General features: G+C 35.2%; 1 protein-coding gene across 5 annotated transcripts in view; it reads left to right on the forward strand.

Annotated features, from left to right (window-relative positions):
• The window catches only part of CWC22 (CWC22 spliceosome associated protein homolog), a 60,783-nt gene extending 48,492 nt beyond the window's left edge, over positions 1 to 12,291 (forward strand). For 3 of the 5 annotated variants that reach the window (XM_032292781.1, XM_032292783.1, XM_032292782.1), the window contains exons 15-20: positions 2,553 to 2,630; positions 3,167 to 3,319; positions 4,878 to 5,005; positions 6,568 to 6,669; positions 6,763 to 6,983; positions 10,617 to 12,291. In XM_032292781.1, the coding sequence (XP_032148672.1) occupies positions 2,553 to 2,630; positions 3,167 to 3,319; positions 4,878 to 5,005; positions 6,568 to 6,669; positions 6,763 to 6,983; positions 10,617 to 11,203 (1,269 nt within the window). In that variant the 3' untranslated portion in view covers positions 11,204 to 12,291. The remainder of the gene's footprint in view (positions 1 to 2,552; positions 2,631 to 3,166; positions 3,320 to 4,877; positions 5,006 to 6,567; positions 6,670 to 6,762; positions 6,984 to 10,616) is intronic. The other 2 variants (XM_032292784.1, XM_032292785.1) reach the window with 2 other exon arrangements.
• The last annotated feature ends 7,506 nt before the right edge of the window (positions 12,292 to 19,797 follow it).

The raw sequence follows: 19,797 nt of genomic DNA on the forward strand, positions 1-19,797 counted from the left end.
GCTGTCCAGTACAACTTCCTGCACTGTTGGAAGTATTTATATTCTCAGTTCTCTAGTATAGTAGCCACTAGACACATGTGGCTTTTGAGTACTAGAAATATGACTAATCATGTGGCCGAAGAACTAGAATTTTAATTTTATGTATAATTTAAAATAATTAAAATTGAGATGTTGGACAGCACAATTCTAGAGTATCTGTTCTGTGCTTCTCCAAGGTTCTCTTCCTACCTCTTGACCTAAGTCCTTTCTCTGGAGTCTCTTGACACATAATGTTAACATAGATATGTGCAGTAAATACTTGATGATAGAGTTTTTTTTAATGTTTACTATTTTTATCTAGGTTGTATCCTCCTTATTAAATATGACAAAATGTCAGAATTGTTAATTAAAAATACAAAGGTAAAAATTAAAAAGCAACATGTTTTTATAGGCTTGCTTTCTGTTTGGAGAAAGCAAGTATATTACAGTTACTCTATTTGGAAAATATTTTTAAGTTTCTGTAAATCTTTATAGAAAGAGATATTTGGTCAGTTTTACACTAATCATAGATGAATTTGCACCTTTTTTCATTTTGTCTCTATTCACCTTATATTGCTTGAGTTTTTTCATCCATGACATTGCTATCATCAACACTTATCTCATTAGAATTATTTCAGGAATTAATATAATATTTAAAAATTAATTTGTTACATCAAAATCATCTGTGATGACAGTATTTCTTGACTGAATGTATCCGTTAGTTTAATAGAATTTTCAGAGAGGTTGACGTGGAACCTGAATAGGTAATTGGAACAATTTACTAGCAGTTATGGAATTATTCCATTTATTTGTATAGATCCATATAGATAGGTCTATATGAATAACATTTATTTTGAGGTGAGAAGATTCAGCCACAGAGGTTTTTTTATTTTTATTTTTAAAATATTTATTCATAAAAAATTCACATAACAAAATTACCCTTCTTGCAGTGAACAACTCAGGGCAGTTATCATACGTAATATTGTGTAATTATCACCTCTATACAGTTTCAAAACATTCCATCATTCCCAAGTAAAACTCTTTACCCATTAAGTAGTTTCTTCCCATTCCCTCTCCCGCCAGTCCCTGACAACCACCAATCTTCATTCTTTATGGATTTATGTATTCTGGATATCTCATAAAAATGAAATCATATGAGGTGAAACCTTTTGTATTTGGTTTCTTTCATGGCTAAATAACAATCCATTTGCATGTACAGCCGTTCTTGGTATCCATGGGGGATTGATTCCAGGACCCCCGAGGATACCAATGATACAAAATAGAGTAGTATTTACATGTAACGTATGCACATCCTCTCACATACTTCAAATTATCTTTAAATAGCAAGCTCTTGCCATGTTCTACAACAGAGCTTGGCGGACATTATACTAAGTAAAATAAGCTAGACACAGAGAAAAGTGTTCCATGATCTCACTTATATATGGAATTTAAAATAAATTCTAAATATGCAGATACAGAGAACAAAATAGTGGTTACTAGCAGCAGGGGAGAGGAGAAATGGGAAGGAAATGGGGAGATGTAGGTCAGAAGATACAAAGTGGCAGATATGTAGAATAAGCAGGTCTAGAAATGTAATATATAACACGAGGGGCATAAATAATAAAATTGTACTGTATTTGCAATTAATGCTAAATGAATAGATTTAACTACTCCTGCCACATGCAAAAACAAAACAAAACAAAACAAAAACTGGGTAACTGTGAGATGATGGATGTGTTAATTTGCTTCAATATAGTAACCTTATTACTATCTATATGTATTCCATAACACGATCATGTTATACACCTTAAATATACAGAATAAAATTCATTTTTTAAAAATTAAATGCAATAAAAGCAGATCAGTCTTCATCATTGCTAAGGGAGTTTGGCAATGGATTCTTGGATGTGACATCAAAAGCAGCAGCAAAAGCAAAAGCAGATAGATTAAATTTCATCAAAATTTAAAACTTTTGTGTTTCAATGGACATTAAAGAGTTTTTTTTTAATGTTTCTTTATCAACCAGAGGGTCATTTATGTTAACGTTGAAGTTGTACCCACTTACACCTCTGTAAAGACTCATATTGGTCCGCCTTTTCCATATTAAATATATTCCTTAGCAATTGATTTTATATCCTTGGGAGAAGTATAACTGAATTGTTAGATGTTGTTTTGGTGAGTCTTTTATTTAAAAGAATTCTGCATAGAATCCTTTAAGAATGCAGTGTATTAAATCTCTCCCTCATATGTCTGTTTCATATTCTAGGTTTTCTTGATGTGGTTCATAGTTATCATGAATTTAGAATTTTATAATTAATATAATTATAATAAATGACTGTGGAAGCTGTCATCCAGACCCAAGGCTTTAAAAAATTATGAGCTTAACATAGATTGAGGTTTTTATTTTACTTACAAAGTTTTTGAAGTTTTAAACCTTTAAAAATGCAGGCAGTCACTATCATATTTGTAAATTATCATACAATATTTAGTCTCTTTGTGTTTTGACTCATTAATTTATTTTTTTTCCCAAATAGAAAGAACTCTGTAACATGATACTTGATTGCTGTGCCCAGCAGCGGACGTATGAAAAATTTTTTGGCTTATTAGCTGGGGTGAGTTCCAGCCTCTATTAAGGAAATTCTTAGAATGAATATTGTAAATTAATGATTTCTGCTCTATGATCAGGTCTCATATAACAACATATTAATATTTTTGCTAAAAGCAAATTATTCTCTCCTTCCTTAGGTTTCCCGCTCTCTTCACCTTCCTTCTTTTCTGATTCATTTTTGCAGTGCTTTAATTTTGTATATCACTTTTCCAGAGCTTTTTGGAATTTTCCATGCTTTGTAACAATTTCCCAATAGAAGACAATTAAATAATACCTTTTCAAAATCCCAAAGCAGTTTCTAAAGTCAAGTACATGTTCAGGCAACACAATTAAAGGATGATCTAAAATGTTTCTTTAAATCTGAGCTCTACCCACATATGATCAGCTACATGTATAATTTGTTTTAGCATGTAAATCTCAGGTAATTAGAAACCATATATATTAACTTTTAAAAGTTTTGATTAAGTAAATTTAGGATTTAATATGTTCATAATTGTATTAACATTCAGGTTTTAATGTACTGATTTTTTTATTTATTAGCGATTTTGCATGCTAAAAAAAGAGTACATGGAATCCTTTGAGAGTATATTCAAAGAACAGTATGATACCATCCATCGCTTGGAAACAAACAAATTGAGAAATGTTGCTAAGATGTTTGCTCACCTTTTATACACTGATTCACTTCCATGGAGTGTAAGTACATGGGTCAATATTTATACTTCCTTCCTACTTCCCTATTATTCTGAAATAGATTTTAGTATAAGCTAGCCATATTTATCCTATTATGAAATGTGCTTTAAAATTAAATATGTAGAACTCCTATCTTTGAGATTATGTAATATGGATTCAGAAAGCTAGGTAAATAATTTACAAATAATACTATCTTTATATTATATAAACAGGCTGATGTTTCAGTAGTGATGGCTAGGAGTGTCTTCAGGAAAAATACTGCAGATTTTCATCTTCTCTGTCTACATACACATGTATGCACGCTTATATCTACATATGCCACTATTTTGGTGGTAAATGTATCTCTGAATTACTCTCCCTTGATTCCTGAGGGAATAACTCTTTGTGGGTCCTCTTATTAGGTTCAAGAAAAATGATTGTCCTGGAACGATGTGTTCTTTTCAGGAGATACTGAATTTGAGTAAGCCATAGAGAAGATATCCCAGGGTCATAGAACAAAGAAAGATAGATTCTTGATGGGGAAATGTGCACTGGATTGAAATTTGAAAGGCATTAATTAAGCTGGCATTTATTTTATAGCTGCTGTTCAACCACTGTTATTTAGCCACCATTTATATATCCAGTCATTTGAGAGAGGTACTGGGTGTAAATGAATTAAACATGACCCCTCCTTTCAAGGGGGTTAACGTATAAGAGCAGAGGTAAGATATGCCCATAGCGGTGATACAAATAAAAAGTCACAGATCCTAAGAAAAGCAAAGTTGCTAAAGGAATTAAAAAGAAAGAAAGAAATTACATCCAGGAGGAAAGAACAGGATCATCTTGTAGAATGCCATCCTACTAATGGTAAAATGAGGCAATATCTCAAACTTACAAACATTGCATATATTTTTATACTATTTTAGGTAGTAAGTATGTCCAGCTACATTAATAGGCATTTGTAATCTAACCCAGGTGGCTAATTGTAATAATTTTTACTTCTTTTTGTTCCCTCTAAGAAAATGAAATCAGAATTTTAAACAATTAACTAACTAATGGGCTCCTCGAACACATAACTCATAAAAACTAGAGTTTACTATTATTTTTATTTGCCCTAAAAATATTTCTTTAGACATTTCACTTTTTAAGCCGCTGTCTTGATATTCAGAATAAACCATCATACTTTTTTTTTTATCATATATATGCTATACAAAATTGTAGCCTAATGTGCTAAGTGGCATTTTGCCCCAAACCCTCATATACACCACATTTTGATGAGTAAGTTTTAAGAGCCAGTAATCTTTATACCATTATCTACTCAAGAGAGGATATCTTCTTTGCTATAACAAGCACATTACTCCAAACAGAGAATGAAATCTATTTCTATAGCATCTTAACATTTTTAAAGTTAATACAGAGAAGTAGTTTTAAATTTTTATGTCAGCATAAGGGGAGATATTCAGAGAGAACAAGGGTTGAAGATGGGAATAAATAGTAATTTTGAGAAACACTTAAATCTACAAATATTGGTCAGTCTTTTACAAATTAAAATATAATTGTCTTTTTTAATTTTAATTTTCAGGTTCTTGAATGTATAAAACTGAGTGAAGAAACCACTACATCATCCAGTAGAATTTTCGTGAAAATATTTTTTCAGGAACTGTGTGAATACATGGGTCTTCCTAAACTTAATGCAAGATTAAAGGATGAGTAAGTTTCTCATTAAGCACTTTTTATTCTTGTTGACCTCATGTTTTCTCTCATTATAACAGACTTAAGCCCATCCAAGACTGTAAAACAAGAGCTGAGGCCCCTGGGACTTTCTTCATCCATTAATCACTACTCTGGATCTCATGTTATGTCGCACAGGACAACATGCAACTTTTAGTGGTGGTTTTTAGTTTAAGTGGAGTTCAAATTAATGCATTTTAAAATTGTCTTAGAAAAGAATTATTTTTACATGCTCACTTGAATTCTCCAGTGATATTATAATTTTATTTTCTTTTTATCCTAATATTAAGCCTTAGAATGGTAACTAATATTATCAGTGGACAGTTTTGAGTATATATGGCATCTATTAATAATTGTTCAAATTGTTACATGGATCTAGAGTCTTATTTCAGGACTATTATATAATCCTCTCTCACCTTTTTTATTTCCTGTTTATTCACATTGCCATTTAGGTTGGCTTCTACTCCATTGACACTACTGAAATCGTCCGTTCAGATTTCTCGATGACCACCTGCCGTATTCAGTCATCTCTCTCTCTTTTTTTTTTTTTTCGGTCACCTTTCTCAATCTGCATGCCCCTTCACTTCTCTGCCTCACTTACACATTTGACCACCTGCTCACTTGGCTCCTCACTTTGTCAGTTCCTCTCTGTCTCTTCCTCAGCCTGCCTCTTCAGTGTCCTGAGTTGCACACACTGCCTGAGGGCCATTCCATCCACTTCTCGTGGCTTCATATATTTACTCATTTGGTCCCTATCGACTTGACCAGGCTTACCTTCTCTCTCTTCAGCAAGCTGCACTCCAGCCATACCAACATTGCCAAGCTTGTTAAACACATCTGGCTCCTTCATGCTGCCTTCTGTTTCCACTGCTGGCATTTTCCTCCCTTCTTGATCTGTCTGGCAAACTCTTAATCATTCTTCTTATATTTTACCTGTTTCTGTTAGAAAGTTTTTCCTGACTCCACTGAGTTGTTATTCAGTGTGGTGCTGAAAACCAAATGTCCAAAACCACCTTGTACTCTTAGTGTCTTTCTGGTTGCCTCACTTCATAGATAATGTAATTGTATGATCTTCATCCTTGATTTCTCCCTTTTGTTGACTACTTCCACTTCTCCCCCTGTACTTTGAACAGTTCTATGTATGTGTGTGTGTATATGTACGTAAACAGAGGAGGTTTTTAAAACTTCTTGTACATACATTCACTATATATACATGTGTGTGTTTATATATACACTATACATATATTCACACACATGTATATATATGTGTGTGTGTGTATGTATTTATCTTTTCTGTGTGGGTGTAAAAAAGTTTTTTAAAAACCTTCTCCATTGTATAATGACAGAAATCAAGTTTGGTAAATTATTATTTGACCCTACTCATTTATTTAGATAGCACATAGCCTAACCTAGTAAACGACATCAACCAGTTACTTGGTTGTATTTCATTTAGTAATTTAATACGTGAAAAATGACTGTGTAAGGATTTTGCCTTTTTATCTTTAAGCAATCTGTTTTCTTTTGTTTATTTTTGTTTTTAGAACCCTACAGCCATTCTTTGAAGGTTTATTACCCCGAGATAATCCAAGAAACACTCGATTTGCCATCAACTTCTTTACTTCTATAGGTCTTGGAGGTTTAACGTAAGGATTATTCTCAGAATTTTATTTTCAGATTATAAAGTTATCTCATAATTGTCTTTGAAATAGAATCTAACAGATTATATTTTAAATTAGGGATGAACTACGTGAGCATCTCAAAAATACACCAAAGGTCATTGTGGCACAGAAACCAGATGTTGAGCAAAATAAATCCTCCCCATCCTCTTCCTCTTCAGCGTCCTCCTCTTCAGAGTCTGACTCCTCTGACTCCGATTCTGACAGTAGTGGTAGCAGTTCAGAATCTTCCAGTGAAGAGAGCGATTCTTCGTCTACCGGTAGTCATAGCTCTGCCTCAGGTATTGATGCTCATTTGTAATTTGGCTTGCTCTTTTTTAATAAATATATTGCTGATATTTATGAAAGAAGAAAATAATTAGATTGCTTATTTTAGAGATCAGTTGTTTAAAAGCCACAATTAATACAAATGGTTCCATCTATCATTGCTGCAGTCTGTGGTGCAGTACAACATTTATAATGCTGGGATTACCTTTTGATATCCTCATTATAGAAATGAAAATATTTCATTGGCAAGTACTTATTTGAGTTATGACTGAAATACCATTCATAATGTTTGTAATCTAGTTTATAGAAGCTATCCTGATGTTTTTATTTTAAAGATTTGAATTTTTACTTTTAATATTAAAGCTTTATGTTTGTAATTGGTATATCAAACATACAGTGTGGACCTCAGATGCTATATGAATGTTTATAGAGGGAACACATATCTTGGCCCCTCTGGTCCTTATTTTTCCACTAGCTCTCTGATGCCTTTATATTTTTTGCTTTGTAACTGTAACCTTTTATTTTGAAATAATTTTAGTCTTAGGAAAGTAGCCAAAACAGTACAGAGAATTTCCATATACTCCTCATCCAACTTCCCCTACTGGTAGCATCTTACATAACCATGGTTCATTTATCAAACAAGGAAATTAGCATTGGAACAGCTTTATTGAGTAGACTACAGATATGATTTGAAAACCAGTTTTTCCACTTATGTCCTTTTTCTTATTTCAGGATTCTCCTTACATTTAACTGTATTCTCAATTTTCTGCATTCTGTGATAGTTCCTCTCAAGCTTTCTCTGTTCTTCATAGCCTTGACACTGTTGAAGTCCTCTGGTCACTTATTTGGTAACCTGTCCCTTAGTATGGAGTTTCGTCTGATGTTTTCTCATTATTAGAATGAGGTTAGACATTTTTGGCAAGAGTACAGTGGAAACAATATGTTGTTCTTAGTGCATCTTATCAAGGGGTTCATAATTTTGAGTGACAGCCTTGATCACTTGAGTAAGGTGGTGCCCACTGGATGTCTTCAGGGAAACTGTTTTTCTCTGTGAAAATATCTTATAGGTAGATAACTTGATAGTATGCAAATCTCTTTCTCCTCCAGCTTTTACTCACTGATTTTATCATCCATCTTTGGACCTTGTTTGCAACACTTATTTTTACTGTGGTGTTTTCCTAATGGTGATTTTTTATTTGTTTTCTTCTACATCTGGTAATTGAATTTCTTCTGTAAGAAAGCATCATCCCTCTTGTCTCATTTATTTATTTAGTCAACTGTATATATCAATATAGACTCATGGTTATTTATCTTATCCTGTGGGTTAAAGTTCAGTACTGTCATTTATTTTGTTCAAATCATCTCAGCTTTGGCAATTAGGAGTTCCTTTAATTTGATTTCTGTGTACTTTTCAACGTTTTTCAATGGGACATTTTAAAATTTTATCTGGCATTTCTAGTTATTTTCAGCAGGAGCACAGGTTTTCCACAGTCTTCTCTATCCTGTCTGGAAGTAGAAATGCTGTAGTAAAAGATGTTTTCAAAGTTTGGTTCTGGTTCATAGTTTCTGAAAAGATCTGTGTTGTTTTACACAAGGTCAGTTCTGCTTTCTTTCATTACAGTATCGTGGTCCAAGTAAGGGATTGTCTGCTTACCCTACATGCAGGTCATTTCTCATTTTGTTTTGTTTTGATGCAATATTTCATCCAATGTGGCATCAACACTTTCTTCCATAGCCTTAAATTGAAAGGCTAATCTTTGCACCTTTGTTCCATGGCTTGTTATATTTCAAAGTGTTTTACATATTGTGTGACATTCAGAATTCTGGGGTTGTCTGTTTTTTATATTATCAGAGAAAGGTTATTTGATTATAGGAACTTTAATTCTTGTATTTAAGTGTACAAACATTGTTCATTTAACATTCACAATTTTTATATTCTGCAGAAATAAAAATTTTTTCATGGTATCCATTTTGAGAACAGATGATAACACAGCATGAATTTCTTCAATAAGGAAGCTTGCTGATTCAAAATTAATTTGCCTTCTCATACTATTTCAGTAGAGAACTTTGTTTTATTAATGAAATATTAAATAGCATAAGACCAGTATGAACTTCCCCAAAATTAGGAAATTGTAAAACAAACATAGCAAAGGGAGAAGAGACTGCCTATTGTTATGTGGGTGGGTTTTTATATCAGGAAAGCCTGAGAGTACTGTACAATAGAGTCAGGGGGACCTTGGTTTAGCACAGAGCCAGATGGCTTCTGCTTGGGTAGCTGCAGCTCAGCTGAGCTGTTTGATAGGAACCAGAGAAATAGGTCCTTAGTGGCAGACCAACTGACTGTACCATGTGCCAAGGGTAGGCATTTAGCAGAAGAAATAGAGGTTGGTACAGTGAGATTTAGGTAGAATTGGGGTGATGAGAGGCACTTTTCTATCATATTTTCTCTTTCCTGCATATGTATGAATTTGACAGACATTTTTTTATCTTAGCATCTTTGATTTATGCACCCAAATTAAATAACAGATAAACTGACTAAATTTGTTTTGTTGCTTAAAATGATAAGTTATTTCAGTATAATCGTTTTGTAATTATAGTTGGGATTATATCAGCAAAATTAAATTATTTGAGGTGTTTTTAGAAGAATTTCTTCAGAAACTAAGCATTTGTGGCTCTAATAAAGCCTATGACTGTAAATCTTAACATATCTGCTCTTTTTGGTGCATTTAGTGCATCTCTCCAAGTATCAGAGAGGAGAACTATTGTTTTGGCAGGAAGAGGCCTTTCATTGAGAAATATATATTCATACTGTTAAGCAAACCCAGTTGTTCTACTCCTCCTGTGTTTAGGAAGCGATTGCTAGTTTGTGTTATCATTGTATTTTGATTAGGTACCACATCTGACGTAATATTCCTATGAATAACACACATGGGATGGAATTTCAGTTTTTGGATTACATTTGTTAAGTGGAAATGTACTATTCGAGTCATTTTCTAAAAATTTTTACATTTGCTATAAAATTTCTTTTTACTGTCTTGAATCTAAAGATCAAAACAGTACTTTGGTAACTAATGTTGAGATATTATGTATTCCCTTTCCTTTCTTCTTCCTTTACTTTCCTCCTTTCCTCCTTCTTCCCCTTCCTTTTTTTTTTTTTTTTTGGCAGAGTCCCACTTTGTTACCCCGGCTGGATTGCAGTACATACTTTGTTCACTCAACTTTTGCCTCCTGGGCTCAGTTGATCCTCCCACCTCAGTCTCCTGAGTAGCTGGGACTGTAAGTGCATGCCACCACACCTGGCTAATTTTTGAGATTTTGTAGAGAGGGGGTTTCACTACATTGCCCAGGCTGGTCTGGAACTTCTGGGCTCAAGCAATCCACCTCCCCACTGTCCCTGCTTCCAAAAGTGCTGGGATTACAGTCGTGATCTGCTGTGCCTGGCCTGAGACGTCGTATATTCTTAAATATTAAGCATTTGTTAAGACCCTGTGTCATCAGACCTTCTATTCAAATCAATTTGGCTTTGCGTCCAGCTTATATGAGTTAGTAAACCTACAGTGTATCTGTAAATGTGATTGTCGTAATTATGAAATTAAGATTGAAATAAAAGCTAACTGTCTTTTTTTTTTTTTTTTTTGCATATGCAGCTAATGATGTAAGAAAGAAGGGACATGGGAAGACCAGAAGTAAAGAAATAGATAAATTGATCAGAAACCAGCAAACAAATGATAGGAAACACAAAGAAAGAAGACAAGAACAAAGGCACCAGGAAACAAGGACTGAGAGAGAAAGAAGACCAGAAAAACACAGAGATCAAAATTCAAGAGATTCAAATTGGAGAGATCCTATAACAAAGTACACATCAGACAAAGGTGTTCCTTCTGAACGAAATAACTACAATAGAGTTGTGAATGACATAAACCAAGAAATGCATATAGATTTGGAAAATAAGCATGGTGATCCCAAAAAGAAGAGAGGAGACAGAAGAAATTCTTTTTCTGAAAATGAGAAGCATAGACACCGAAATAAGGATAATGAAAATTTTAGAAGAAAAGATAGATCAAAGTCAAGGGAAACGAATAGAAAACACTCTGGCTCAAGAAGTGATGAAGATAGATATCAGAATGGTGCCGAGAGACGATGGGAAAAATCTAGCAGATACTCTGAACAATCCAGAGAATCAAAGAAAAATCAGGACCGGTGGAGAGAAAAGTCTCCAACAAAACAAAAATAATTCTACAAAATGACATAAACTGGACATGCCTTATATTCAGTTGAAGCATATTATTTTTTACTTTCATTGACGAACTTTATAGAGAATTCTTGTATAAAGTAATGGTTTGTATTTGTAAATTTAAAACATGTTTTCATGTTTTATAATTGATACATCTCAAGGCCCTACACATAAAATTATTTGAGAAGATTCACCAGAAATGGATGTAAGTCTCACTTATATTTTATGAATAAAATTATCAAATTGCTCATTGATTCAGTCATTTTCTTTAATTGACAAAAATTTTTTTTTGAATCAAGAAGCTGTTACAGTGAATTATTAGGGCTTTTCTTATTTCTAACTGAAGACCGAAACAGGTGAACCTTTTCAATTTAACATTTTTGCTTTGTTAATGAGATGTGATGAACCTTTTTTAAGTGGTCACTTCTTTTTTAAAGCAGAGGATTTATTACAATGTTCATATTAGGCTTTGAACAAAGTAAGTAATGTGTAATTTGTTCACAAGTGCTGGTAAAGCGAGGTGTGTGTTAGTCTTTAAACCAACACACGGTTGTTTATAATTAGGACTACTCCCGCAGGCAACATTTCTTTGTGGACTGCTTGATGTCATTTAATTGAAATTCTTTGTGATTAGTACATTTTTCTCGGCCTTGAAGTTTTGTCACTGTTGATGAATTAATATGTATTTAATTTTTAATTTCCATTAATAGATCATTGGAAAACACACAGTTGTGAGATATGCAAGCAGCCTAACTGTAATTTGTTTTTTATACGAATTTTAAGGGTTTCCATCATTGTAACTGTCACCGATTAATTAACATGACCATATTATTTATTACTTTTGAAATAAATATTGCCTCTGAGATCTTAGACTTGCTGGCAAACATTTGACCTTACTTGGTAAATGTGGACTTCTTGTGCTTGCTCACCTTAAAGGTGCATATAGTTTGTTTTAGCCAATGTTTGGTTTCAGGAATACTGAGGCCACCATTTTAATGTTTACTTTTTGGGCATATGCTAATTCAAAATGTTTCCTATTTTTGTTGTTTAACTTGAGTATAAGTAACAATAAAATTCATGTAATTAAATATCCGCGCCTTCTCTCCGCCAACTCACAAAAAGCGTTCATTTGAATGAGATAACTTAGATAAATTCTTTTTAGTGTTTTCTCCCTTTGTGGTGGTTAAAATTTGGTGTCATCAAAAGGAACTATCATAGACATAGTGCATTCCACAGAACTACAAGCTGAGCAGATTGGATTTAACAAACATGTAGGCCATAAGCCCTAAGGGAAATAATTTATTTTTTTACCTGAACCCTCATCTTCAGGGGCGGTAAAAAGGAAAAAATAGTAGACTAGGAATTTTAATTTACTTTTTTCACTTAAACCTTAGTTCATGACTTTTACATGTAAATATGGGAACCCATTCTTTTTATTAAGTGCTTAAGACCTTAGAGTAGTTAGATTCTTTTTTAATGTTATTAATATGTATTAAGCTTTTACTATTTGCTCACGTTTGTTTTAGTTACTAGAAATAAAACTGTAAAGAGTTTCTACGCTTTGGGGCTTATAGTTCAGGGGAAGGAGATGGTAAACAAAGACAATAAATAAATATGTGATATATCTAGTAGTGATAAGTGCTATGAAGTAAAGCAGAGAAAAGCAAGACTGAGTGACTGGGGGACAGGTGTATAGAAGGTCAGAGCAGTTCTCTGATGAGGTGATGTTTGCCCAGATACCTGAACAGAGTGAGTACTTGAGACGTGGATTCCTTGGGAAGAACCTTATAGGCAGAAGGAACAGCTGAAATACAAATGTTTTTTGATAGCAAATATCCTGGAAATTTTTGTTAACATTTCCTATTCTACTTAATTTGTGTTTTGTCATCTGTGTGTGTGTGCTTCTCACTACATTATATACTCTTCTACAAGCAATTAATGCCTAACTACCTCTAGCAGAAGTATTTTAAGTGAGTCATATCAGAAGTAGAGACTAGAAGCTGGATTGAGGAACTATCCTGTTCTGCCTTCAGAGTGCATTTCTACAGCATCAACTGTGATGTATTCACATGTACTGTCTGCTACTCAGGCAGACTTTTCACCTTCATCTATTTAATGTGTAAACAAGAAACATGTTGCCTATGTTTGCTGTTTCTATATTTTTACACTATTTTTAGAGTTGGCGTTTTTTAAGGATCAACTGAGTTCTAGATATTTTGCATGCTCATTCCTTTTCAGCTTCTCAATTTCCTTCCTTCCAAAGTTCTAATTCTACATCCCTAGCTACCTGCTCCCATTGTCGTCCCTTTAGGTTGACTTTCAAATCATACCACCTCTGAAATCCCTCCTTGAAGCATCATACTTTGGCAACTGCCCATCCAGTTCACCTGCTTTAGTACTGTTATTCTAGAAGTCCTTTCACCTCAGCAAACCTCCTGATCCATTGACTTTATTATAAGCAGTTACCAGTCCCCGCTCATGGATTTCTTTACTTCCTTCATTCCATGATCTGTCATTTGAACAGATAAATGAACAAATCAACGAATTTAGTTCTTTCAAAACAACCCCATGAGAATTGGTATTGTCTTCCCACATCATAGAAGAGGAGACTGAAGTCCAAGGAGACTAATTAGGCTCAGGCCACAAAGTTGGTAAAGTAACGAGATTTAACTTCAATCATTTTCATTCCAAAGCATAACTGGAGGATGAATTAAACCCGGAGAGAAGGACTTAAGAATCAGCTCTGTCTCCTAGCAGCTGTGTGAACTTAAGCAAGTTATTTCACTTTTCTGACCTTCTGATTCATCTTGAAAATACTTGTGTCTACCTTACACAGTTGTAGTGAAAATTATATGAAATAATGAAGTCAAAGGGCCTAGAGTAGCATGTAACACAAAATGCGCATTCAACAGAGTTTTTTCACAGCATACAGCAAAGATTTGGAAGGAAATTCAGGCTCATCAACTGGTTCATTAGGATTGCTTCATTCCATCTATAATGCCATTTGTAGTTTTTAAAAATGTGTGTTAAAATACCAACACAGCAAAATGAATTGATTTTTCTGGAGTCAAGGTGTGACAGGGTAATTATCCATCATTTCTATCATTGTACCTGTTTCCCAGATGTACATATCCTTTTAGCTCAAGCACCTTGCTTCCTGCGCCTTACACTACTACTTCACATTTCTCAAATGTGTTATCAGAAACAAAAGTTTTGGTTATCCATAATAGTTATGAGTGAAGTTTTTATTCTTGAGTTACTTTGTTTACACCATTTTCATTTTGATGTAACTTATGTGTATCCCCCCCAAGAAATACATTCATAGATTAGCAGATTAAAATCTTCCCTATAGATCTTTTTTTAGAACCCTGATGCTTTTGTTTTCCAATCCAATTCTCACTTTTTCCAATGTAGTTAAATGTCCTTTCTGTCTGATCTTTCAAGTTCTCTCACTCTGTTCCCTGTATATTTCACAGAATGTTTCTTCAGCCAAGCAAACTTTAACACCCACTGTTACTTTAGCAGAGAACTTAGAGTACCCACTGTGACATCTCAGAAACCTGTTCCCTTAACATGGACATTCTTCACATACACTTTGAAATACTGAAACATCTCCAAATGGTGTTTCTGGCTCTCTTGTGTCCCCTCAGCCTTGAATATGGTCTACAGCTTCCATTTATACTCACCCACATGTTGCTAAATCTCATTAAAAACCTGAGGCTGTTGCATATCTCCAATTAGAACTTAAGTTTCTTGAGTTGATTAGTTGTATCTATGCGTTTTATGTCTACTAGACATAAAAATGAAGACAAGTCTCTACCACTCCCACATTCTCCTCCCGCCACCCAAAGTTCATGATTTATGGTGAGAAACTAAGCTATTGAATTCATCTCAGATCATCGTAGGCACAGGTAGAAGAAGCAATGAGATAACCACCCAGGTGTGCATGTTCGTGTGTATACTGCAGAAAAGAGCACAAGTTCCTGTGGCTGAAGTGAAGGTAAGTATTTGCTTTTAGGAAAAGACCCAGATTTCATATAGAGTAACTTAGTACCATTTAATTCGAATACTATTTGGCAACTGCAAATGAAGTCTGACTGCATTTCTCATCTCACCATTACCACTTTCTGGCTGTTGACATTTAGGCAGATCTTTGAACCTCTTAGTTTTTTCACCTGTACAGTGGTAGAATTATAGCACCTCCCTCAAATGGTGGGTGATCTCTGTGGCACACTTAGAACAGAGCCTGCAACTGAGTGCTCAGTCTGCTATTATTGCTCTTACTGATTTTATTCTTACCATTGTCATTAGAGCTGTCACAATGCCACTAGACCAGGATTTGCAAACTCCAGTACCTACAAGGGCCAGGTGAGTATCAAAAATGAGACAAATTGGGTAGTGAATCGGAGTCATTTAGAGCAGCAGCATTTACTCAGCTTTATCCAATTCTACCTGTAAAAATGAAGACAAGGTTGACCATCTGCCTGATATTTGAAAGAATAAAAGAATCAGAATTTTTACTTGCTTCTGATTTTTAAATGTTGACAATTATTAAACAGGCCAGAATTAAGCTGTCCAAACAAAATAATCTACAGGTAAACTACTGTAGCTAATTTGTGACTCCACTCTAGACTCTTAAAAACTATTACTTAATTTTGGAATGGCACTGTTTGTAATACAAAGAAGGTCATTTTTCAGTTTCTGCTTCTCATAGAGTGGGAGGATAAGGTCCTTCAACTTTCTGGAAAAACTTTTTACTTTGCTAACCTCAACAATCCCCACTAGCTAAATTGCTGTAAAACTTTTGTCAAGTTTTAGTTCTGCACTAAATTGGCCTACTTCCTCCCGGTAATCCAGGGATGAAAAATACGATTCATTTTTCCTCAAATCTGCATATTTTCTAATGTCCTGCACTTGGTTCCAGCAATCTCCCATCACCTGAGTTTTTATTGCTATTCTATGTCCAAATCACCAAATTTCTTTGGAAAAACTTTGGCATGTATCTGTATCTTCCCACACGAACTGCTGTCACCATAGTTCTGGCCCTTTTTACTTTCTCTTTTCTGTTTGAACTGTTAAACAGTAGTTTATTGGTCATCTGCGGTGTGTCAGGTACTCTGCTAGTTGCTGAGAACACAGACATGAGCAACAGAGACCTGTTCTCAGTTGAGCCTAAAAGATTGCAGGAGGAAGCAGAAAATAATCAACTTGTAAAAAAATAAAAACGTATACTTTGAAAAATGTTAGCCATTCAGAAAAGCTGAGAGAATAATGCAGTGACCACTTACGTATCATCCACCTAGAATCAGATTAATCGTAAGTATTATTTTCATCCTGTCACAGCCTTATATGTTGAAGCAGTGACTCTTCCAGCCTATAGGATAAATATAAATTTCCACCCTCTTACTTTATTTTATTTTATTTTATTTTTTTTTAAGTTCACCCTGTCTTTCCTTAATGTTTGCTGTAGGAGCTGCCATCCTTTAAGCACGACGATGTGACAGGCATGTCAGTGTCTAATTTTTACAGGAACAACTGTAAGGTAAGAGATTTCCCAGTTTTACAGCTTGCACACTGGTGTTTACCCAGCCAAGATGTGGCAGAGACAGGACTCTGTCATCCACATGATCCCACTTGACAAGTGAAGATGTTTTTTGCTGATTGCCTTGCAGCACAAACCCTGCTGGACAGGGCTGGTTATTTACTGTCGTGAAAAGACACTGTTCTTTCTTATCTCTGGATGTCTGCCTCCAGTGTACCCTTCACTTGAAATAGCATTTTCTGTTTGCCTATCCAAATCTTTCAAAACTCAGCACATCGACCTTGCTACTCTCTTAAAGCATGCAATTCAAACCCCATGTGTTAAAAGGCCTTTTAATCAGTACTTAATGCATTGTGCATTGAAATTATTTTCGTCATTTATCGTTTTTATTAATTTCAGCTTTTATTTTATTTTTTTGAGACAGAGCCTTGCTCTGTCACCCAGGCTGGAGTGCAGTGGCATGATCTTGGCTCACTGCAACCTCCACCTCCTGGGTTCTTGCAATTCTCCTGCCTCAGCCTCATGGGTAGCTGAGATTACAGGCATCTGCCACCATGCCTCTCTAAATTTTTGTATTTTTAGTAGAGACAGTGCTTCACCATGTTGGCTAGGCTAGTCTCAAACTCCTGACCTCACCATCTGCCTGCCCCGGCCTCCCAACGTGCTCAGATTACAGGCGTGAGCCACCGTGCTCAGCTTCCAACTTTCATTTTAGATACAGGAATACATGTGTAGGATTGTTACACAGGTATATCACACCCTGGTAATGAGCTAGAACCTAATAGGTAGTTTTTTGACTCATGCCCCATCCCCATCCAACCCTCCCCTCTCTAGTGGTCCATAGTGTCTACTGTTCTCATGTTTATGTCCATATTTGCTCCCACTTTTAAATGAGACATATGGTATTTGGCTTTCTGTTCCTGTTATCTGCTTAAGATACTAGACACTAGCTGCATCCATGTTGCGACAAAGGACATAATTTCTTTGAGATGGAGCCTCGCTCTGTTGCCAGGCTGGAATGCAGTGGCATGATTTCAGCTCACAGCAACCTCTGCCTCCCATTTCCAGTGATTCTCCTGCCTCATCCTCCCGCGTAGCTGGGACTACAGGCACGCCCCACCACACCCAGCTAATTTTTGTATTTTTAGTAGAGAAGAGGTTTTACCATGTTGGCTAGGATGGTGTCCATCTCTTTACCTTGTGATCCACCCACCTCGGCCTCACAAAGTGCTGAAATTACAGGCATAAGCCACAGTGCCCAGCCGACTATTAAATTATTTTTAATGCTATGTCAGATAATTAAGTTATCTAATACCATTTTTTATGTATGTGTTTTTTTAATGTTTTAGTAGACTTCATTTTTTAAAGCAATTTTAGGTTTGCAGCAGTAATGAGCAAAAGGTACAGATTTCCCAGGTACCCTCTGTGCATAGCCTTCCCATTATCAACAACCCCCACTAGGGGAGTGCATTTGTTACAATTGACAAACCTACATTGACACATCATCACCCCAAGAGTAGAAGGTTCACTCTTGCAGGCACCTTAATCTGCTTTTTTTTTTTTTTTTTTTTTTTTTAAAAGCCATCTTTTTATTTTTAGAGACAGGGTTTTGCTATGTTGCTCAGGCTGGTCTCAAACTCCTGGGCTCGAGTGATGCCCCCCACCTCAGCCTCCCAAGTAGCTAGGACTGCAGCCATATACCACCTCACAGAGCTAACACCTTAATTTTTGATCAGACACTTCAGTGACAGTCAAGTGGTTGTGAAAGTGAATTAGCTAGTTGTTTATTCAGTAATTTCATGCATTGAGATACCTAAAAGATTGGGCAAATGAGATTGAATCTACTGCAATTAGAAGTCATTGTGATTTCCATTCTTTATATAGCACCCTGTTTTGCTTAATCATAGATCTTCCCTGCCCCAAAACTATTTTTGTGACCAATATATGTGAAGCCCCTGTGAGAGCTGTACTGAACATTTGCTGCTTTTTGTCTGAGGATTTTTCCTCTCTCTGATGAAATGAGTCTAGTGAAACTGCCAACAAAGTAACTTCCTGGCCTGGCTACACCTAGTACTCCATTCCCCTGGGCACTGTAATTGGTTCGGAGAGAGCATATGACCTAAGCTGGGCCACAAGGAGTTCTCTCCTAGTTTTTCTATTTGGCCATGAAATACATGGCCATGTCTAAGGGCATAGCAGAGCAGGAAGAATGTTTACTGGAATGGAGCATTCACTGACCCATGGAAAAAGGTAGTCTACAGTAGGAGAAGATTAGTACAGCTCAAAAGGAAGCAGAGCCCAGGGAGAGGAGCAAAGTCCAAACAATTTTGTGAGTCCTTGAATTGAGTTCTGGCTGAAGTTAGCCTCCCAGTTATATGAGCCAATGAATTCTCTTTCTACTTAAGCTACTTTGATTTGGATTTGTACCACATGCACTAAAAGTATCTGTATTAATTTAAGGATTTTCCTGCTGATGAATAGTTTGAATCATTTGGTACAAGCAGCTATTCCCACCATACTATACTTTTGCTTGCAGCTCTTTCTTTTAGCTATTGATGGAAATAAGTACAGATTCAGTAAAGCTACTGATGAAAAAAAAATGCAATAAGGGACCTTTGGGTGTCTCTTAATACTTTATGGAAACATCTAAATGGGAGATTTTTAGATGAGGTTAATTATTTTACTAGAAATTAGTGCTCCATTTTTATAAATTACAGAGAATCTCTCCTTTAACAGCACCCTTTCTGGGCTTTGAAATGCGCTGCACAGGTGCAACAATTCAATTCACAAACAAAAATTGGTTTTATATTACCAGTGAGAAGGACTAACCGTAGCTATTTGGGGAGTTGTAATACCTCCTTTAAGCCACAAAGATTCTTGAGCACATTACCTTAACAACCAACGTAGTCCGCAGATCATTTTACAATATGAAATGCTGAACAGCAAGAACATTGTGAACATTTTCAATCTTTTTACACAATATAAATGTAGTCTGAAAATCCCATTATACACAAATATATACAGACTCTTGAAAAAATGTGAAAAATGAATA

This window comes from Sapajus apella, unplaced genomic scaffold (assembly GCF_009761245.1).
Source record: "Sapajus apella isolate SASKATOON/1434 unplaced genomic scaffold, GSC_monkey_1.0 scaffold28, whole genome shotgun sequence".
Lineage (NCBI taxonomy): Eukaryota > Metazoa > Chordata > Mammalia > Primates > Cebidae > Sapajus > Sapajus apella.